The sequence below is a fragment of the Rhinatrema bivittatum genome, chromosome 8, assembly GCF_901001135.1.
Source record: "Rhinatrema bivittatum chromosome 8, aRhiBiv1.1, whole genome shotgun sequence".
Lineage (NCBI taxonomy): Eukaryota > Metazoa > Chordata > Amphibia > Gymnophiona > Rhinatrematidae > Rhinatrema > Rhinatrema bivittatum.
Genome location: NC_042622.1, coordinates 183,697,283 through 183,719,502, shown reverse-complemented (window position 1 = coordinate 183,719,502; position 22,220 = coordinate 183,697,283). Strand labels below are relative to the sequence as shown.

The 22,220-nt window shown below is 45.9% G+C and overlaps 1 protein-coding gene across 3 annotated transcripts in view; it reads right to left on the bottom strand.

Annotated features, from left to right (window-relative positions):
* RABEP1 (rabaptin, RAB GTPase binding effector protein 1) overlaps window positions 1-22,220 on the bottom strand; it is a 144,171-nt gene that overhangs the window by 32,409 nt on the left and 89,542 nt on the right. For all 3 annotated transcript variants that reach the window (XM_029611999.1, XM_029612000.1, XM_029612001.1), the window contains exons 9-11: window positions 11,317-11,781; window positions 9,487-9,591; window positions 3,977-4,093 (exon numbers count right to left, since the gene is read on the bottom strand). In XM_029611999.1, the coding sequence (XP_029467859.1) occupies window positions 3,977-4,093; window positions 9,487-9,591; window positions 11,317-11,781 (687 nt within the window). The remainder of the gene's footprint in view (window positions 1-3,976; window positions 4,094-9,486; window positions 9,592-11,316; window positions 11,782-22,220) is intronic.

The following is a 22,220-nucleotide window of genomic DNA, read 5'->3' as shown; positions in this document are numbered from 1 at the left end:
CACTTATGCCAGATAATTAGCAGGGATAAAAATAAATAAGGAAAATTAAATTATCAGGTAATTAATTTCTCCAGTGTAGACAGATGGACTCAGGACCAATGGGCTATGCTCCCCTGCCAGCAGATGGAGTCAGGTTTCAAAACTGATGTCACCCTAGATAAACCCCTGCAGTGACCTCAGCCATTCAATATTCTCTTCAAAAGCCACTGTGGACCTACTAGTGAAAAAAATGATTTAAAATATGATTAAAAATAGATTACCGGGGGGAGCGGAGAGACAGAGAGGAGATTTCAGTTTTACCTGTTTCTATCTGGCTGCTTTCGTGGGTTAAGACGCCGACCCGGCCCTTGAAGTGACTGTTCCTGGAGGGAAGTTTTAGTCTTCACCACTTCCTCCGGAAGGGCATTCCAGGCATCCACCACCCTGTGGGCCTTCAGATGGAGGCAAAGGTCCAAATCCAGCCGGATTTGGAGATGGCACAGATGGAAAGGATGGAGGCACCGAAACAGGAGGAACCGGCATCAAGGACGGCTGTGGCACAGATGGCATTGGCATTTTCGATGGTCGTCATGGTGGCATTAGACCCGATGGTCCTGGAATTGGCTCCAACATCGGTAAAAGCTGTTCCTCGTCTGAAGACAAAGGAATCGGGATCGGTGTCAGTGGCTTCGGAGGCGCCGCTGGTACCAAAGGACCGGGCACCGATGGAAGTGCACCAATCAGGGTATCCAATCGCTCAAGGAGAGAGCATGGTAGGCACCGGATCAGGCGTCGGCATGAGAGTCTGTGCCGGTGGCGACTGGAGTCCACGAAGTGCCTGAAGTACTGCCTCTTGGACCATCTGGTCCAATTCCTCCCGGAAGGCTGGTGTTGGTAACACAGCGGTCGGGGTTGGAGGCTCAGTAGGCGTTGCCGGAGGGTTCACATGAATCTGTGGAGTCTCTGCTCCCAGCATCGGTGCAGATAGGGAACGCCTCTGTGTCCCGGCTCTAGAGGAGGATGGGGGCTCCTCTCCCCAGGACTTCTTGGCCGGTGGCTCAGTTGTTGCCGAAGGTTTGTCAGTGCCGGCATTGGAAGAAGGCTCACTTCAATGTCGATGCTTTTCCCGATGCTCAGTCCAGTCCTTCTCCGGCACAGAGGACGAAGATTGCGACGCCTTTGAGTGTGAAGATGCCAGTGACGAATGGTCACTGTTGTCTCGATGGTGTCTGTGTCTATGAAGAAGGTGGTTTTCGACTCTGTGTACTCTTGGCCTGAGTAGAAAGAGACATGCGCTTAGATTTGAATAGGTGCTCCGTCTTATCTAAGCAGGCCCGGCGGCCTTTTGGAGTCATCTGGGCACAGCTAGTGCACTGTTGGACTTCGTGGGAAGGCCCCAAGCATAAGACACAAACGTCATAAGGGTCCGTTATGGACATAGTCCTTGGACACTCGGGGCACTTTCGAAAAACGGTCGCCATTTTTCAAAAAATAAGGGCGGCGTGCAGTCGTCTGGCACCGACAGAAGCACCGCCGGGAACCGACTGCAAATAACGAGGTAAAATCTTACTGGCGTCAGCGGAGGTCGGCGGGGGACCCAGGGACGGGGAAAAACGTTTTGAAAGTCTAAGAAAAGTTCCGTGAGGAAAAATTGTGAGGAATTCTCACAGAGCTCCCGAGAACCGTGAGGCAACTGTTGCGCGGAAAAAAAAAAAAAAGAGAGACTGAAGGGGGACCCATGCTGGATGCAGGGTTACTGGCATGCTGGGCATGCTCAGTGTGCCAGTCAAAGTTCTAGAAACTTTGACAAAAGTGTTCCGTGATTGGGCTCCATCCTGATGTCACCCATATGTGAGGACTACCATCCTGCTTGTCCTGGGAGAAAGGTACTTCTGTTTCTTTGTTGCCGATGCCATTGGCGGTGATAGCTGTGCACTCAATCGGCTCGCTCTTAAACTAATGCACACAATTTTCAAGTGTCTAAACAGGGCATGGCGAGGCTCACGCACAGCTCTTCCTGTAACGTGCACTTTTAAAGTTGTGCATGTAGGTATGCGCCCATTATGCGCACTAACGTCCTATGGAGGGCAATACAACACGTACAGAAACACGCGCAAGATGGCGCCACTGCAGTCTACCACACGGTATGCCGCCCAAGCCTGCACTGTGGCTTAGCCGACCGGGGGCTGCTCAGCCCGCTCAGAAGGCCAATTCCCCTTACCCTCATGGAGTGGGAAGACGTCTGTACAGAGAGCCAAGCACGGAGACCGGGGGAAGTCCTATCGAAAATCCCTCTAAACATCTCTGAATCGAAAGGTACTTTTTTTTTTTTTAAAACTTACCTGGGCTCAGCGCTTATCAGCCGAGTACAGAGACGGTCTCCGGTTGTGGGGGGAGAAGGCTTGGGCTGTCACATCTGCTCTCGGCTTCCTGCAACTGCTGCCTTTCAGCTGCTTAAGCAGCAAAGTCCACGCTAGAGACTGGCTACCAGATCAAGGCACACCTCTGAGGGATCTCAGAAATCAACTCAGGAATTCTCAACTGGGGCGAGACCTTTAGGTATCACCGCAGGAGAGCGGGGATCAATTTTCTCCAATTTAAAACATAGAATTTCTCTTTCCAAAAGTACAGCAATCCCCATAGGGAGAAGTACGTCCACCCTCTGCTGGAGATGGAGAATACTGGAGAGCTGAGGTCACTGCAGGGGTATATGTACTGTGACGTCAGCTTTACAGTATTGCTCAGTCTACATCTGCTCGCAGGGGAGCATAACCCCACTGGTCCTGAGTCCATTTGGCTAAATGCTAGGAAAATAAATTTGTGACCAGGAAGGAAAGTCCCTTAACCTTCTGCAAGCTCTGCCTTTCAGCACTGTGCTCTATAAAATGACAGAGGATGGAGACCCAACTGATTTTTCTATAACCTTAGAAGTTTTTCTGTTATACTGGCAGTACAGACCTCGAGAAATCAAAACATCTTTTAAAATGAAGAACCTTGAAACATATGTTCTTTGTAGGATTGTGTCTTTGTGTACTGAAAACAGCGTTTCTTCTAAAAAAAAAATGTGCGCGCACTGGGAACAGAACTTTGAATTATCACATCAAAATAAAATTTGTTCTTGGATCAGATCATTCATTCCTCAAGCTGACAAAGGTTGAGGTACCATGGGATTTATTTACTTAGCTTCAGGTACAGCTGAAATAAAATCTAGGTTATCAAGGCAAGAACCAAAGATAGAAAAGATATGATACTCTGCAACAAACTGCAGCTATGAATGTGGGCTTTGGTTATGCTAAAAGATGACAAGAGGTCTATGAATTCCTTCCTGTACATTAAGGAAGCAGTGTGGGATGATCAGGTGAGGTCATAAAGTGCTCTGCCAGTGAGGTAATCCCTAGGTGTGCCCAAGGAGGAGAAGCTTTTTTAATACCACCCTCATTCCATGCTAAATCATCCTGACACTCTCGGGCTGTCTCAATCCCACTAACATAGAGGTGACCTAGCACTAAATCTGGGAAGAACATGGAAGTATTGAGCCTGGAACTTACGTAGGAGACTATGTCAATAAACGACAATTTAACTTAGCTATTTCCAAGAATTTCAGATTCTGAAATAAGCACTTTATATAATTTGTTAAAGCAGCACTATTTAACCTCAGCAAATAAAAAAAACCAAACCAAAAAACCAGTTACACTGTGAAATTCAAAAGATATCTTGCACCAAGGAAACAACCCATTTTTAACCCCAAAGGCTCTCCAGTCCCCTAATACAGGCTACCAAGGACTCAGCAACTTGATTCAGGTCTACAGAAGATTAAAAAAATGTTTAATAAATAAGCTCATTTTCTCATCCTAAGTGTATGCATTGCTGTATTTTTTGTACCCCAGACTCACAGGAAGCATTTTCAAACTAAGCCAGATTTCTAAGCCATGCAACTCTAAACTAGAATACTTCAATAATGCATTACACCATTAGTTGTAAATTTGTTTTTGCTCACCTGTTGAGTGGTATCATCAGTGCTCTGTTTCATGTAGTCTTCTAATTCTTGTTTATCTTTCATGGTTTTCTCCAGCTGATCATTAGCTTGCCTCAGCATGACTTGTAGCTTTTTAACCTTCAGGATTATAACACAACAATAAATAACCCCCTTCAAAAGAATTGAATCAGGGTAATCACACCTACTCAACTATTAATAAATACATGTAAACATAGGAACCAACTTTTCAAAATGATTGGGGGCATTAAACTACCCTTCCCCTGGACACAAAAGAAGTTTACTCAATATTGGGGGTGCTCAAGCACCCATAGTGCTAGAACCTATGCATGCAAACACATTAAAACCATGCAGTTGCTAACATTATATATGCATGTTTGGCTTAAAACTGCCTCTAATTGCACTTACTAAAATCTCTGCAAATGAGCATGCTGTACTAAGAAATACATGGCAATACCCACACTACAGAATGCCAGACAGATGGCAGGAATCGAACATACACATTTAAAATAAAATAAGAACACTATAGTAAATATTTTCTTTTGGAGAAAATTAGTACTTTAAGAGAGATTTTACAAGTAAACATAAAGCAGAGTTGCTTACCTGTAACAGGTGTTCTCCCAGGACAGCAGGATGTAGTCCTCACATATGGGTGACGTCATCAGGCGGAGCCCTATTACGGAACACTTTTGTCAACGTTTCTAGAAACTTTGACTGGCACACTGAGCATGCCCAGCATACCATGATCCCTATGTCCACAGGGGTCTCCCTTCAGTCTTGTTTGTAGCAAAAAGCGCGAGCGAAAAATAAAATAATAAACGTAAGCGTACCCAACTCCGCAGGGTGGCTGGTGGGTTTCGTGAGGATTACATCCTGCTGTCCTGGGAGAACTCCTGTTACAGGTAAGAAACTCTGCTTTCTCCCAGGACAAACAGAATGGTAGTCCTCACATATGGGTGATTAGCAAGCTACAGGCTGACTCATATTACAACAGGCCAATAGCAGACAACTTGTGCAGCAGGCACAATTGGGGCGTTATTGGCAATGATGAGGCAGCCCGAAATCACAGCAGGTAGTTGTGGAAGGAGTTGGGGTTTATACTGGAACAAAGTTTTTCAAGACAGATTGGCCAAAGACAGAGTCTTGACGGATTTCCTTATCTAAGCAGTAGAGGGCTGCGAATGTGTGAAGAGAGCTCCATGTCACAGCCTAGCAGATGTCGGCAATTGGTACTGAACGATAGTGTGCTACCGATGTTGACATGGCCCTTACAAACTGTGCCTGCACTCACCCCTGGAGAGGAAGGCCTGCTTCCTCATAGAAGAATTCAATACAGTCTGCTAGCCAGTTGGAGAGAGTTTGTTTGCCCACTGGAACTTGCAGCTTGTCTTTGACAAAGAAGCAAAGAGTTGGGTGGATTTCCTATGTAGTGCAGTGCGGTCTAGATAGAATGCAAGTGCATGCTTACAGTCCAAGATGTGCAAAACCCTCTCGCCTTGGAGAAAGTGAGGCCTTAGGAAAGAATGGGCAGACTATAGACTGAGTAAAGTGAGAGGCTGTGTCTGCTTTAAGAAGAAATTTAGGGTGAGTACGGAGGACCAGTCTGTCATGGAGAAACCTAGTGTCGGGTGAGTATGCAACAAGGGCTTTTGTAACTCACTGACCCTTTTAGCAGATGTGATGGCTACGAGGAAAAGAATTTTCCATGTTAGAATTTTAATGTTATAGGAATGTAAAGATTCGAACAAGGAACGCATAAGCCTTGTAAACACTACATTTAGGCCCCATTCCGTAACCGGTGATCGTAGAGGAGTCTTAAGTTGTAAAAAACCCATGATAAGCAGACTCATAAGGGGTTGAGCTGTTAACAGGGCATCCCCTACTCCCTGGCAATAACGCTGAGATGGAACTGAGGTGTACCCGTGCAGAGGAAGCCTGGGGACCAGAATCCGAAAGGTATCCTAGATAGCCTAATAGAGATGGAGTGGGGCAGGAAAAAGGGGCCAATACTTTTTTGTGCACACCATTTGGTAAATCTTGCCGATTTCGAATGGTAAGATTTACATGTGGAAGATTTTGGTGAAGCTACAAGTACCTGAGAATATCAGTGAGTCTGTGTTATGAGGTTGACCTTGGTTCCTGGAGTGATAGGTTGAGAAGTATGTGGAAGCATACTTGTCAAGGCCAGTACGGGGTTATGAGAATCATTGAAAACCTGTCCTGCTGTAGGTTCACGAGAGTTTTGGCTATGAGCGGTATTGGAAGAGACGCATATAGGAGGCCTTTGTTGCAGGGGCAAGCAAAGGTGTCCATGGCTAACACATTTCGAAGCCTTTGTAGAGAGCAGAATCTGTCTACTCTGTGGTTCGATTCGGACGCAAGAGGTCAATAGTTGGTTGACCTCAGTGCTAGAAGATTTTACTCGCTACACATGGATTCAGAGACCACTTGTGGGGATGGAGACAGCGATTGAGATGGTCTGTTAGTATGTTTCGGTATGCCTGTTAGGTAAGTGGCCCGGAGATGCATGGAGTGTGCAAGGGCCCAGGCACAGAACTGCGCGGCTTCCTGGCATAGCAGATAAGAGCCTGTGCATCCCTGTTAGAGTACCACATTGCCACTATGTTGTCTGTCTGTATCCACAAAGTTTTGTGTGAGAGGCAGTGTTTGAAGGCATAAAGGGCACAACACATGGCTTGAAGCTCCAGGAAGTTGAATTGAGACTTTTCATGGAGCAACGTCGACGCATTTTGGGACTGGAGGGTGTTGATACGAGCTCTCCAACCCAAGCTGGTTGCGACCGTGGCCAAGATCATCTGAGGATTTGGTTACTGCATCGGTGATATGGATCAGGAACGAAAGCAGTTGAATGGCTTAGAGCCACTGAAATTCTTAAAATCCACTGAGTTTTTCTCATGGCTAGTCTGGCCATAGGAGAGATGTGGATCATGGAAACCATGTGGCCCAGCAATGGAAGAATTGATGGGCTGAGGCTATGTTGCATGCGTGCAGAGATGTGGACAATTTGATAGGATGTCTGCGCGGTTGTTGGGCAGGAAGGCCATTGCGACTGTAGTGCCTAGATCTGCTCCATATGGGATTTATGGTAGTTGATCAGAATTCCCAGCCAAATGTAGTAGATATAATGAGTCTCAGAGAATTTAGAGCTCCTTGTTTGGATTGACTCTTTATTGGGCAGTCGTTCAAGTAAGGAAACGCGTGAATGCTGTTCTTTGTAGATGAGCGGCAATCACTGCTAGGCATTTGGTGAAATACACAAGTTGTCAAAGCTAGTTCGAATGGCAGAACTTGGTATTGAAAATATTGACTCACTATGAAGCATATAGAAAGTCCAGAGAATAGAGGCAACCCCCTTGTTGTAGTAAGGAAAGCATGGTGCCTAGAAACACCATTTTGAACTTTTCTTTCTGAAGAAATTTGTTGAGACTTCTGAGATCCAGGATGGGCGGAGGTCGCCTGTTTTCTTTGAAAGTAGGAAATAGTGGGATTAAAATCCTCTGCCTTGCTGTGCCCGGGGAATGGTATCCCGAGCCCTGGTACTCAGTGGGATGGACTGTTCTGTTCTCTGCCAAGGTTGAAAAATCCAAGAGCCTGCTCGACTGGCGGAGCTGGTGTGATCTGGGTATCAGTTGGTCTCACGTGGGAGCGTGAGCGGTAAAAGGTCCTTCTAGCATCCCTCTTTGCTGTGCAAGAAACGTAGAGAGCTGTCACAGGGTCTCGCGGTGGTTTTGCAATTGAGCCACTGTCTGCTGGACCTTGTGCATGAAGAGATTATCTGTGGTGCATGGCAGATCAATTAGTTCATCTTGGACTTCGGGCTGTAAATTAAGGGCCGTAAGCCAGGTTCACCATCTAGCACTGAGTCCTTTTGCTGGCAACGGGAGGATGTTTCGAAGCAGTCACATGTTGCTCGAATTTCATGTGGATGGCAGAGAGGTTCCCTTGGAGTTGTGTCAAATATAGCTGGTAAATAGCAATATGTGACACCAATATAGTTCTTGGAAGAAGTTACGACCTAGACCCTCCCAAAAACTTCTGGTCCTTTTTAGTGACCAGGTCGAAAGGGATGGTTTCAGACACGTCCTTTACTTAGGTCTCGATGGGATCGGTGCCGAAGCGGGATTAGAGTGCCCATCGCCGTTCAAGGATCCTGGGAGAGGTATAGGAGTCCGTGGAGACTCAGAAGGACGAGTTGGCATCGATGACTTAGGCTGTCGTTGGTAGGTGCCACAACGAGGCGGTGCCACAATGGTGCGAATATTGATGGCTCTGGTGTTAGTAGATTCCGGAAGGCATCGAGGACAGCTTGACGGACAAGGACGTCCAGCTCCTCCCTGGAAGCTGGTATAGGTAGCGCAGTTACAAGGGGAGACAGGCTAGGCGTTACTGGCACTTCCACATGAATCTGTGGTGACTCAGTACCCAGCACCGGTGTCGGTGGGGAATGCCTCGAGTGCACAGGTGCATGGAGACTCTTGCACCTGGGCCCGCTTCGCAACTGGCTCAATGGACATCTATGCCGGTGTGGTATCAGTGCCGGCACCGAACGCAGAACCACATTGGTGCTGGCACGATGTTTCCCCTCGGGGTTCGGCCCGGTCATTCTCCAGCACAGAGGAAGATGCCCTCGCTGTCCAGGGTGGCGTTTGTGACGGACGGTCACCGTGCCTCTACTGCTCCTGGCATTGTTTCTTGCCCAAGGATTACACGGAGCTCTGGTTAAGAATTGTCAACGGCCCCTATCGATGCCGCCAGGGCCTCCGTCGACGGGGGCTGTCGACGGCCTCATTCATGGGGGCATCGACTAAGGCCCTGGCGGCATTGATGGCAACCGCAACAGGAACCGTAGACGTCCCAATCCCTCTAGCCTCGATAGACCCGGTGGGAGATCGCAGCAAGGACACTCACGGGCATTGTGGGGCGGACCAAGGGTGATAGACATAGGGAGAAAGAGGGCCGCAATTCAGTTGGTAACCCGGGGGAACCGATAGTGAAGTGACAGGAACCGACCGGAGAACAGGGCATAGTACTCACAGAGCGTCGATGAAATGTACACAAAGGGAGACCCATGTAGGGAAATTATTTGTGAAGTAAAACTTCAAGTGTTTCCGTGAGGAAAAGTTGTGAGAAAAATCTCAGAGCTCCTAAACGCGAGGCAAACTGCAGCGCGGAAAAAAGAGACTGAAGGGAGACCCCTGTGGACACAGGGATCATGGCATGCTGGACATGCTCAGCGTGCCAGTCAAAGTTTCTGGAAACTTTGACAAAAGTGTTCCGTAATAGGGCTCCGCCTGATGACATCACCCATATGTGAGGACTACCATCCTGCTTGTCCTGGGAGAAACTGCTTATAATCAAGCAGTACAATGGAAAGTCTACACATGATTTGTAACTAGGAAAATTATGTCCCTGAAAAACAGATGTTTCAAAAACTATAAACATGCATTTGAACACCACTACACTTCTAACCCTTGGTATCAGAGAGAACTCACCTGGTCTCTGGTCTCAGCCTCCTGAACCTGAATTCCCTGAAGTTGCTTCTCATAGTTGAAACACATATCACAGCGCCTACCCAGCTTGTTTCCTGCATTCTGCACCTAAAAAGTACCAAATCATTTACAAAAAGCAGAAAGCTATTTAACCGCATTCCTTTTTAGTGCTTACCAAGATGTGTTAAAAGCACTGGTTCAATCTGTCAGTCTGTCCAGTGCCATAACTTCTACTAAACTAGGGGAGGGGAAAAGTATGGGGGTAGGTTCTATCATGGTCCTATTCAAAATATACAGAACACGAGCTTCAAGTCATTTTCAATATGGTAATGTTGAATGCTACAAAATCCAGGCAAACACATGGTTTTCATTTCTTAGTTTTTTTTCTCCTTAGAATCTAAAATATAATCTTGAGATATTATTTTGTTCCTGAGTTGGCCAAGAGTTGCTTTACAGGCTATGTTAGAGCCATATGTTGATAGACAGTCAGTCTCACTTTCAAAGGCTCTCTAAGTGCATTAGTTCCTCTTGTCTGATTATCTTGACATTTGCTAATGACTTACAAAAACAGCAGGAAAGTGAAAACTTTGTACGTCTTAAATGAAAAGTTCTAACTGATGTACTCCCATGAGCTATGTGTATATGGGGGTATGCTTTGTCCAGTAAGCGTTGCATCTGATATACACACCTTCTCTTCCACACACTGTGCACTAAAATCACTTTCCCATCTGTTAACAGGTTTTATAATATGCACCACAGAACAGCACATTAAAACCCGTTAGTGCACCCAATACAAAAGGCAATTTCCCCCTCCCTGAAAAAAATGTCTACTGGCAGATTCAAATATACTAGTTTCCTGCTCCTGTAATCTCAAATATCAAGTCAATTCATCTTCTAATGGGCCTTCTGAAAAGAGGTCACAGAGTGTTAGACACAACCTGAAAGACTAGAGAAAATGAAAAGGGATCTGTGTAAGCTTGAGGCAAGGTTGAAGGTTTGGCAGCTAGGATTCAATAGCAAGTAGTGCAGTCATGTATCTGGGGTGCAGAAATCCAAAGGAGCTGTAGATAATGGGAGGTGAAAGTCTGATCTACACAGACAACAAGAGAACTCAGGGTGATAGTGTCAGACAATCTGAAAGCGACGAAGCAATGTAACAAGGCAGTGGCTAAAGCCAGAGGGATGCTGGGCTGCCAGAGCAGAAGGAAAAAGGACATGATAATGCCCCGTACAGGTCACTGATGAGGCCTCATCTGGGAGAACGGTGTTCAGTTCTGGAGACCATGTGTCAAAAAGTGGTCCAGAGAAAGGAGACCAAAACAGTGTTGGATTTGTACCAAAAGAGTTATGAGATTAGACTGAAGGCCCTCAATATGTATACTCTGGAGGAGAGAAGATACAAGACTTTAAATACCTGAAATCAAACCTTTTTTTGATGGAAAACACACTGTAGAACAAGGGGGTCATACTATGAAGGTCCCAGAGGGTATGGTCAGAACCAACATCAGGAAGTATTTTTTCACAGAAAGGGTGGTGGATGCAAGAAATGCCCTCCCAGAAGAGGTAGTGAAGAGACAGAATAAAGGAATTCAAAAAGGCATGGGATAAACAGGATCCTTGGGCTAAAGGATGGGAAAGAAGAAAAGGGGTAACCCACATAGAGTAGTAATTACCTTAAGCATAAAATAATTAAAAAAAAAAAAAAAGCTTGCTAGGCAGACTGGATGGACAACTATGTTACTATAATCTGCGTATTAGGTGTGGGTGCTCTTTCACTTTATAAACAAATGCCTAAAAATAAATGCATTAGAATGACAAACAAAATTAATTTACCTCTTTCTGAAGAAGGTTCCATTCTGTCTCGCTAACCAGGCGATAGCCAACAGGGGGTACATAAGCACATTCTATACTTTGTGTGACACTGGATAGCAGAGATGCAGTCTCCTCTTGCTCTGGTGTCATTGCCTTGATTGCTCTTTCCTGATCTTTGGTTAATGTAAATCCACTGGGCATTTGTAGAGACCCAAGTGAAGCGGTATCAAAGTTCTCCATCAAGGGATCTGCTCCAACCAATGGTCCAAAATCAGATTCATCCAGGTTTCCAGCAGATTTTGCTTTATTGTTGTATCCTAAAATTTTAGATTGCAACGATCCAGATGTCCCCAAACTGTCAGTAGACTGTGCCCTCCGAAGTCCATCTTTAAACACATCATCCTGTTTACTGAAAGCATCTCCCTCATGCAGAAGCACATCTGTATCCAGAGAATGGACTGAACCAAGTGTACTGTTTAGATGTACCTACAAAAAAAAAAAAAAAAAAGCAAAAAAAATTTCTAGAAATATTTTTTTTTGTAATTAACTTTTTATTCATGAAGAATTAGTTAACAAGCATTATATCCAAACTGGCTGTCCATGTGGTTAACATTCATACATTGAAAAATCATATCAGCTACCATCTCTACATTTATGCACATCAACCTGTTAGTACAGTTAACCATATACTTAAGTACAAATCACTTATAATTCAATTTTACCCTTGAGAGTCAGACTAACCCCACCCTCAACACGTACCACAACCCCTCGCCTATGCCCAAGACATCCTATTCTCGCCCTGCTGTTGATCGATTGAAGGTACCTGCGTTGAATCATAAAGGAATCATAGCAGAATCCACCCATATGAGACTGTGCCGATCTTAGTTTTCTGCAGACCAGGGTAGTGTCCTTCCCACAGTAGCCGGCTTCCTTATTTCCTTATTCCCCTATAGATCACTCCCATATTTATGGTGTATTGGACAGGGTCCATTGCTGAAATGCTTGCCATGTATCCTTGAATTTTTGCATGGGATCCCTCCTTAACGCCGTTAATTGCTCCATATATTGTATCCATTTTAACCTTTGAATCACAGCAGCAAGGGAAGGTGCCTTGCTTGCTTTTCAGTGCTTCGCAATTTCCCCACACACAGCATGTGCCACCGCCCGAATGAATGCGTTGTGGGTGGGAGACTTGCCTTCCACCAGGAAGTTCAAAAGAAACACTCTAGGATCCAGAGATATGGGTGTTTGTAGCAAGTCTTGTATCCATCATCCCACCTGACCCCACCATCGGTGAATGTCGGGGCAGCCCCACCACATATGATAAAAATCACCTGATTGGCCACATTTTCTCCAGCATTGGTTACTTAGGGTGTGTTTCATTGATTTTACTCATTTTATAAGGAGTGATATACCACCTACAGAGGACCTTATAACTATTTTCCACCATTTGTGAAGCAATGGAACTGCGGCCTATAGACAAACCATAGATCCCAATCTCCCTCTGACATGGGTGACGCCAAATCCTTCTCCCATGCACCCATGAAGCCCATTTTGTGTGGTAGGGCCCCATTTAAAATTGCATACAGCTTGGATAGGATTCCTTTTATCAGGTGTGCTTTTTCACAATATCCTTCCACCAACGATTTCCCTTTTAACAAGTTATCTCTTACTGGTTTTGCAGGCAGGAAATCTCGTAACTGCAAGTATGCATATTGGTCTGCCTTATTCAGATGAAACAGCTCTTAACTCAGCAAATGGCAGTATCCCCTGATCGCGCCATACTTGGCCTATGGTGGTCAGACTCTTAATCGCCCAGATCTGAAACAATTTCCCATCCTTCCCAGCTGGGAAATCCTCACACCCCCTAATCGGGGTGGAGCGCGTATACCTTCTATTATCCAAAAGGGCACTATTCCATTGTTTCCAAATTTGCAAGGTGCAATCAGTGCATGGGGATAACGGATCTGTGTTATATCTAATCTTCCCAGATAACCAGAAGATATCTCTTAAGCCCTTAATATGGGACATCATATTTTCCAATATCACCCATTGCTTTGCCTCAAACCTGTTATTTAACTCTATAACAACTTTCAGTTGCGAGGCAACATAGCAGTGGATAAGGTTGGGAACTCCCAGACCCCCATCCGCTTTACTTTGATATAACACCTTCCTGGCTACCCTCGGAGGTCTCCTTTTCCAAATAAGAGAGAAAATTTTCTTTTGTATGTCTTTTAGGTAACTGGCAGGAACAATACACGGCAATGTATGAAAAATATATCCCAGCTTGGGTAATAATGTCATTTTGATCGAAGCGATCCTTCCCAACCAGGACAGAATCAACCTGTCCCATTTATGCAAGTCCTGTTCTAATTGTTTGAATAGAGGCAGGTAATTTATGCGAAACAGGTCTGCATAGTCGGACCCAACCTGCAACCTTAAATATTTCACCGTCCTCTTCGCCCACTGGAAAGGAAAGGTTGTTTTTAACTGGTGAATCTGAGTCTCTGACAGGGAAATAGATAATAATTCTGATTTGTCTTTATTTATCTTAAATCCAGAGACTTTCCCAAATGCTTCAAGCTTGGGTATTAAACATCTTAACGACTGCTCTGGGGCGGCTAATGTGAACAGGACATCATTCGCATATAATGAAATCTTATAAGACTGTTCCCCTACTATAATGCCCTGAATTTTTTTCTTTTCTGATTTTCTCGGCAAGGAGCTCTAAACTCAGTGCAAATAATAATGGGGATAATGGGCACACTTGTCTCGTACCCCTTTGTACCTGGACATTTGCAGAGTACCCCCCCCCCCCCATTATTTATTTATTTAATAATTTTTATATGCCGACTTTTCATGCAAGCATATCAAATCTGTTTACAGTAGTTAGCAAATATTAATTTAAAAATATTTACATTTCCAAAGAAGAAAGGAAGTAAATACATTGTTTCATAATATAAATAATTAACCTAGCAAACTAAATAGAAGGCTAAATTATCAAAATTTAAACACTTAGAGAGGTAGTAAGTAAGAGTAGAGATAGTATAATAAAAAAATAGCAAATGTTGCATATCTGTAACAGGTGTTCTCACAGGACAGCAGGATGTTAGTCCTCACATATGGGTGATATCATAGGATGGAGCCCAATCACAGAATACTTTTGTACTTTCTAGAACTTTGTACTTTTGTACTTTCTAGAACTTTGATTGGCACCTACTGGACACGCCCAGCATGGCACTAAACCTGCAGCCAGCAGGGGTCCCTCTTCAGTCTTGTTTAAATCTACAGAAGTGCCGAAAAATAAAATAAGAAAACGTAATGAACCCAACACTGTGGGGTGGAGGGCGGGTTTCGTGAGGACTAATATCCTGCTGTCCTGTCAGAACACCTGTTACAGGTAAGCAACATTTGCTTTCTCACAGGACAAGCAGGATGGTAGTCCTCACATATGGGTGAGTACCGATCTGAGGATGTCCGAGAAATGTACCAAATATACCCAAGATGTGCAATAGGCACAAGGACTGGGGTGGAATTTGGTAGAGGGCATCCTGAACCCTAACGGGCAGGCGGAAGGGTGTTGGTACGTCAAGTTGTAAAAAGGTTGCGCAAGACAGATTGGCCGAAGATGGAATCTTGTCTTCCGGCCTTATCTAAGCAATAATGGGCTGTAAAGGTATGGAGAGAACTCCAGGTAGCAGCCCTGCAAATGTCAGGAAGCGGCACCGAGCGTAGGTGTGCTACTGAAGTCGCCATGGCCCTGACAGAGTGTGCTTTAACACGGTCTTGAAGCGAAATGCCTGCTTGCTGATAGCAAAAGGATATGCAGTCCGCTAGCCAGGAGGAGAGAGTCTGCTTACCCACAGGCTGCCCCAATTTGATGGAATGGAAAGAGACAAACAATTGAGTGCTTTTCCTGTGGGCAGCTGTACGGTCTAGATAGAATGCTAGAGCCTGTTTACAATCAAGAGTATGCAGAGCCTGTTCTCCTGGATTGGAGTGGGGCCTGGGAAAGAAGGTAGGAAGTATAATGGGTTGATTAATGTGAAACTCCGATACTACCTTCGGTAAGAACTTAGGGTGAGTGCGGAGTACTGCCCGGTCCTGCAGAAGTTTAGTGTAAGGCGGATAGTTAACTAGGACCTGTAACTCACTAACTATGCGAGCAGATGTGATTGCCAAAAGAAAAATCACTTTCCATGTGAGATAGCGAAGATCACAGGATTGGAGAGGCTCGAATGGTGGTTTCATGAGCCGACCCAAAACCAGATTGAGGTCCTAAGAAGGGGCCGGAGGACGCAGTGGAGGCTTGAGGTGAAGCAAGCCTTTCGGAAAACGTGTTACGAGGGGTTGTACCGAAATAGGAACGTCCGTGACACCTTTATGGAAGGCGGCCACCGCACTGACATGCATTCTGATGGAGGAAGTTTTTAGACCTGATTCTGACAAATGCCAGAGATAGTCTAGAAACTTCGTGGTGGAACAGATAAAGGGATCAAGGGATTGAGAAGAACACTATGACTTAAACCTGTTCCATTTGTAGAGGTAAGACTTTCTCATGGAAGGCTTCCATGAAGCAATCAGGACACAGGAAACTGGCTCCGAGAGGTTAAGTGGCTGGAGAATTAACCTTTCAACATCCAGGCCGTCAGGGACAAAGCTTGAAGATTGGGGTGGCGTAGGCACCCGTCATTCTGAGTCATCAGAAGCGGGTCCGTTCCCAAGGGAATGTGCCTGCGAATGGAGAGATTCTGAAGTATTGTAAACCACACTTGGCGAGGACAGTGAGGTGCTATCAGGATCATGCATCCTTTGTCCTGACGTAACTTCACAAGAGTCTTTGACAGAAGTGGAAGTGGAGAGAATGCATATAGGAGACTGGTTGCCCATGAGAGGGAGAACATATCTCTTGGCTGAGAGTGTTGGCTGCGAGTGAGAGAGCAAACGTGCTCTACTTTGCATTTTTGAGGTGACGCAAAGAGTCTATGCGAGGATAACCCCAACGTTGGAATACTGAGTTTGCTATTGTGGGGTTGAGGGACCAATCGTACGGATGGAAAGCGTGACTTAGTTTGTCCGCCAACACATTGTCTACTCCCGGCAAGTAGGTGGCCTTGAGGTACATCGAATATCTATGCAGCTTCCTGACACAGTAGGTAGGAGCCAGTCCCTCCCTGTTTGTTGATGTACCACATGGCCACCTAGTTGTCCGTCTGAATCAGAATGACCTGACTGGCGAAGACTCGTGGTGCAGATGCCAGGCCGAATGGTAGTACTCAGTACTGATAGTGCTTGGGGCCTACCAGAAATCTCAGGAACCTGAGATGAGATGGAGTTATCGCAATGTGTGTGTACGCGTCTTGGACATCGAGAGAGCAGAGCCAGTCTTCTTTTTCCAGAAGAGGAAGGAGGGAACCCAAGGTTACCATCTTGAACTTTTCTCGGTGGAGGTAATTGTTGAGGGCACGTAGGTCCAGAATTGGACGAACACCGCCTGATTTTTTGGGGATTAGAAAGTACCGGGAATAGAATCCTAAGTCTTGTTGGGAGTAGGGCACTGGCTCTATTGCTCTGGACTGGAGGAGGAGGGAGACCGGTGGGATGGAGAGAAAGTTCAGGTGATAACCCTGAGAAATTATGGCAAGGACCCATTGGTCTGAGGTGATTGTATGCCACCTGTTGCTGAAATGGTACAATCGACCTCCCACTGGTATCTGAGGCAGTGGAAACTGGCTGCTGCTCTCTATGCAGGAGTCAAAAACCGGAAGCAGGGCCCGGCTGAGGAGCTGCTTGTGGCTTTTGTTTACGAGGTTGACGAGACTGGGCCTTTTGGAAAGGTCTCGTGGAACGAGTTCTAGATGGTGGTGGATAGGACTTCTTTGGACAGAAGAATGACTTTTTAGTATCCTTCCTGAAAGGCTGTTTGGAGGAATACTCAGAGGGCATCAGAGAGAGCTGGCGAAGGGTCTCATGATGGTCTTTGAGTTCCGCCACCGTCCGCTGAACTGTTCGCAAACAGATTATCTCCTATGCAGGGCAGATCAGATAATCTGTCTTGCACTTCAGGGCGCAAGTCCGAAAACTTAAGCCAGACCCATCTTCTTGCCGAAATAGCAGTTGCAGATACCCTGGAAGCAGTTTCGAAGATATCATAAGAAGATCTTATTTCATGCTTCCCTGCCTCGAAACCCTTGCATACCAGGGTTTGAAGCTGTTCCTGGAATTGCTGAGGCAGGGACTCTGCAAAGTCCCGTATCTACTTGAATAAGACCCTGATCTACTGGGTCATGTACAGCTGGTAGGAGGCGATCCGAGAGATGAGCATTGATCCCTGGAAGACACGCCGGCTAATGGCATCCAGGAATTTCTGTTCCTTACCTGGGGGAAGGGAAGAGTGGGGTTTTGATCTTTTTGGCCTCTTTTGGGCAGATTCTACAACCCACAGATTGGTGATCCAGCTGAGGTTTCTGGAATCCTGGGGCTGACTGGACCAAATAAGTGGTATCAGCTTTTCTGTTGACTGGAGTAACAGAACCAGGGTGTTCCCAGTTCTTTTTGAGGAGATCCAAAAGAACCTGGTGAATAGGGATGGAGGTTATTTCCTTGGGAGCATCCAGGAATTGTAACAGCTCCATCATTTGATGCATATCATCTTGCTCAGTCTGTAATTGGAAGGGAACCAATTCAGAAATTTCCTTCACAAAATTTATGAAGGACAAGTCCTCTGGAGGAGAACGCTTCCTACTTTCAGTAGGAGAAGGTGGCAATGGTAAATCATCGGTGTCTTGAGATGAATAGTCAGCCCAGGTGTCATAGGGATCAGCACCTGTCCCTGTAGGAACCTGAGAATGACGGGACGATGGTATTCCTGAAGGTCCTGCTCTAGGATCTGAAGGCATCGAGGGAAGTACTGGAGGCACCGATGAAGGCATCGGTGGCGCCGATGGGCGCATCGTCATCGATGGTTGAGACATCAGAAGGACTCCCGATGGAGGAATGCAGAACGGTGTTTCCCCTCCCGATGCCAGGGTAAGTGGGGAAGGCACCAGAGCCATCAGTGGAAAAGCGGCTATGAGCGCTTCCATCTTCGAGAGCAGCGGTGCCAATGCTGCCGGAATGGGATCGATGGTCAGTTCCGCAACCAGCACAGATTTCGGCGCCGGGGAACCTTGGAGTCTGTGCAGCCTTATCGATGGCCTCCTGAACCATACGGTCCAGTTCTTCACGGAGACCTGGAGCAAGCAGCCCCGGCTCCGGAAGGGAAGAAGGAGGCAGAGGCATAGTTGCGGCTCCCGATACCCATTCGTCCCGATACCCATCTGTGACCCAGTCGCAGAAAGGGTCGGTGCCTTTTCTGGATGGGGTTTCTTCGATGGCGGCTCAGACAATGGCGAGGTCGAAGATTTTCCTTCCTCGAAGGTCTGAGACTTGCGATGTCGATGCTTTTCTCTACGATCCCCTTGGTCCTGAGGGGGAGTAGAGGTAGTCGAAGGCCGAGAAGTAGTCTATGCCGGACGGTCACCGACCAGTGGCCGATACTGACGCGAAGTGGATGGTGCCAGTTCAGACGACGTTGATGCAATAGACGGCGTTGGAGTTTGAGAACGGAAGAGAAGTTCCATTTTCTCCATTCTGGCCTTGCGACCTTTTGGTGTCATTAAGGCATATTTGGTGCAAGTCAGGACATCATGCTCGCACCTGAGACATGTTACACAGACTTTATGCGGGTCTGTTATGGACTTGGTGCGAGTACAGTCCGGGCACCGACGGAACCCCAACGCCATGGCCTTTGAAAAATTTAGCCACGATACGGTCGACTGCTAGTAGGCCGCAAGGGCCAAACGCGACGGGAATCGACCGAAAATGGGTAAAAACTTACCGGAGTACCGCGGAGTCAAAAATTCGAAGAAGGGACCCCTGTGGGGTATGAAAGTTTTTAGTAATTCCGTGAGGAGAAGAGAAGTTCCATTTTCTCCATTCTGGCCTTGCGACCAGGGGTCCCTCCTTCGAATTTTTGACTCCGCGGTACTCCGGTAAGTTTTTACCCATTTTCAGTCGATTCCCGTCGAGTTTGGCCCTCGCGGCCTACTGGCCGTCGACCGTATCGTGGCTAAATTTTTCAAAGGCCATGGCGTCGGGGTTCCATCGGTGCCCGGACTGTACTCACACCAAGTCCATAACAGACCCGCATAAAGTCTGTGTAATGTGTCTCAGGTGCGAGCATGATGTCCTGGAGCCTTCCCTGATTTGAGCTCAGCAATTACTACTAACACCTCTGCTGCGGAGATTGGATGACCTAGCCTTTCATCTAATTCTGTATCCAAACCAAGAAGCTGTACTCCATCCAAGTATTCGTCAAGATCACTATCTGAGGCCTCAGTTTCACAGGAATACAGCTCAAAGAAAAACTGTTTAAACCTATTTCTAATCCCCTCATTGTCCACTATCATGGACCCATCTCCGGCTTTAATTTTTACAATCTGCGATTGATATGTCCTGGCTTTTAACGAATTGGCCAGTAACTTCCCAGCCCAATTATCATGTTCATAGTATGTTTGCTTAGCCAAATCCAGCTTATATGCTATCTCTTCATTTTCCACCACGGATATCTGATGTCTAATATCCCCCAGCATCTTTAGGAGACATCTAGTAGGTGTCCTTTTATGTGCCTTTTCCATGTCCACTAACCTCTCTTTCAATAACTTATATTGGCGAGTCTTCTCTTTCTTTTTATGAGAAGCCATGGCAATTAGACGCCCCCTGATTACAGCTTTTAAACAGTCCCAAAGTATTACTGGGGTTATATCCAGTGAGTTATTATTGTGTAGATATTCCCTTATATCCATCCTAATTTGTGATTCCACCTCTCGCTCCTTTAGTAGGGAGTCATTTATTTTCCAAAATCTGCATCCGTTGTCAAATGATTGCCCTTGTAATTCCCACCATATAGGTATGTCGTCTGACCACGTAATGGTCCCGATTCCCACCTCCTTGGAATTAGATCTACCAGAAAGTAGTCAATTCTGGTGTATGTATCATGAAACTTAGAATAGAATGAAAAATCCCTCCCTGTGGTGTATCTAACGGGCCAGATGTCTACTAAGTGCCACTTGACCATAAATCACTGGAGTGCTATCCGATCAGATTTTGAATAATGCCCCCCCCCCTCCCCACTTTAGAGCAGTCCGCTTTGGGATTACATACCAAATTAAAATCCCCCCCCTATAATCAATTTTCCACTCTTAGTTTGTAGTAATACCTTGTCTATTTTCTGAAATAGCTCTCTCTGAAACATGCTCGGTCTATATACATTAACTAAAACATATAGCTCTTTGTTAATATAAAGCGACAACCAAAAAGCATCCCTCTTCATCCCTATACACGGATTCAATCTGTACTATTATATCTTTAGATACAAGAATCCCCACCCCCGTGTATTTGTGCGCCGGAGTACTGGCAGCCAAAAGTATATGATTATATTGGGGTGAGTGAAGTAATCTCCCATGCCTTTCATGGAGATGTGTTTCCTGTATAAACACTATGGATGCTTTCAGTGTGAGAAGTTCTCTAAACAAAATAGAGCGCTTATATGGTGAGTTTAATCCCTTGACATTCAAGGATACAAATTTAAGGGACATCATTAGTATAGATCCTCAAAGTCTGTGCATGTCTGTTAGCTGTGATTTCTCCCCTCCATCTTAATCTCCACCATGACCACCCCCCAAAATATCCCATCTGTGTCCAAGCTTCTCCCCCTCCCCTGTCCCAAGATAAAGTCCCCCCCCTTCCCCTGATAGACCACCACCACTGCCGCGACAGTGTTACCTTCTGGGAATGAGCCCTCCCCCCCAATACTCTCCCTATAGAAAGAATAAAAGATATCTAGATATCTATATGTCCAATTCAAACCAGCATGATTTCAACAGAGTACTCAGTGAAGTAGGCTGGGTCCTCTGGGAGTCAGTCGACCACTAGGCAACTTGAATAGTCACTTTTATTCCTCAGAGTTCCTTCACTCGACTCCTGCTCTTGGTAGGCCTTGTTCCGCAGATTTTCGCCGCAGTCGAGTTCCTGTCTTACCTACACGTTGTCATTTGTGTCGCTCTGTCTCGGGTTTCTTGTAGGTGTTGGACCCAACCTCCGGAAGAGAGAGTCCTGCCATTTCCAGTATCGATCCGCTTCGGCCTCCGAATGTATTTGTGAAGTCACTCCGCCTACTGGGTATCCACAAGGATACAGCCATCTATATCTGATGTTTTCCTCTCTCAACAATGTTGTCACATTTTGGAGCTCCTTTAATTTCTTTAGGGAGGCAGCTGCTAGATCATTATAAAATGCAATGTTGTGCCCTTCCCGCATAATTGAGCCTATTTTTCGCGCTTGTGCATAATTTTATCTTTCATTCGAAAACTATGGATGTACGTAATAACGTCCCTTGGAACATTCTTTTTCGGCACACCCAGCGCTCTATCCAAAACAATATCAGTGTCTATGTGTTCAAAGTCATCGTCTCTTTCATTGAGAATGGCACGGCAAATTTTACGGACCACCAGGCCCACATCTTCAAACTCATCCGATTCAGGTATTTGGATATTAGATCGTCGGGATCTATTCTCAAGGTCTTCCACCTTAAGCGAGACCTCTGTGTTTGCCTTTTGTAATTCAGTAATTTCGGTTTTCAGCCAGGTAACCTCCGCTGCTTGATCCTCCATGGCTGTTTCCACGTCCTCGACGCACCTCCCAAAGTCTCCCATTTCAGAGCAAAACTCGGACAATGCCCCTTGCATATCTTCCTTTATGGATTTTATGTCCTTCTGTATTTCCTGGAACCATCTTTTAAAATCTTTAGTGGGCTCCGAATTTTCCCCAGTTGTACTATTATCCTTGGCGCTTTCCTCCTCCTCGCAGCACTGCGAGGGCCCATC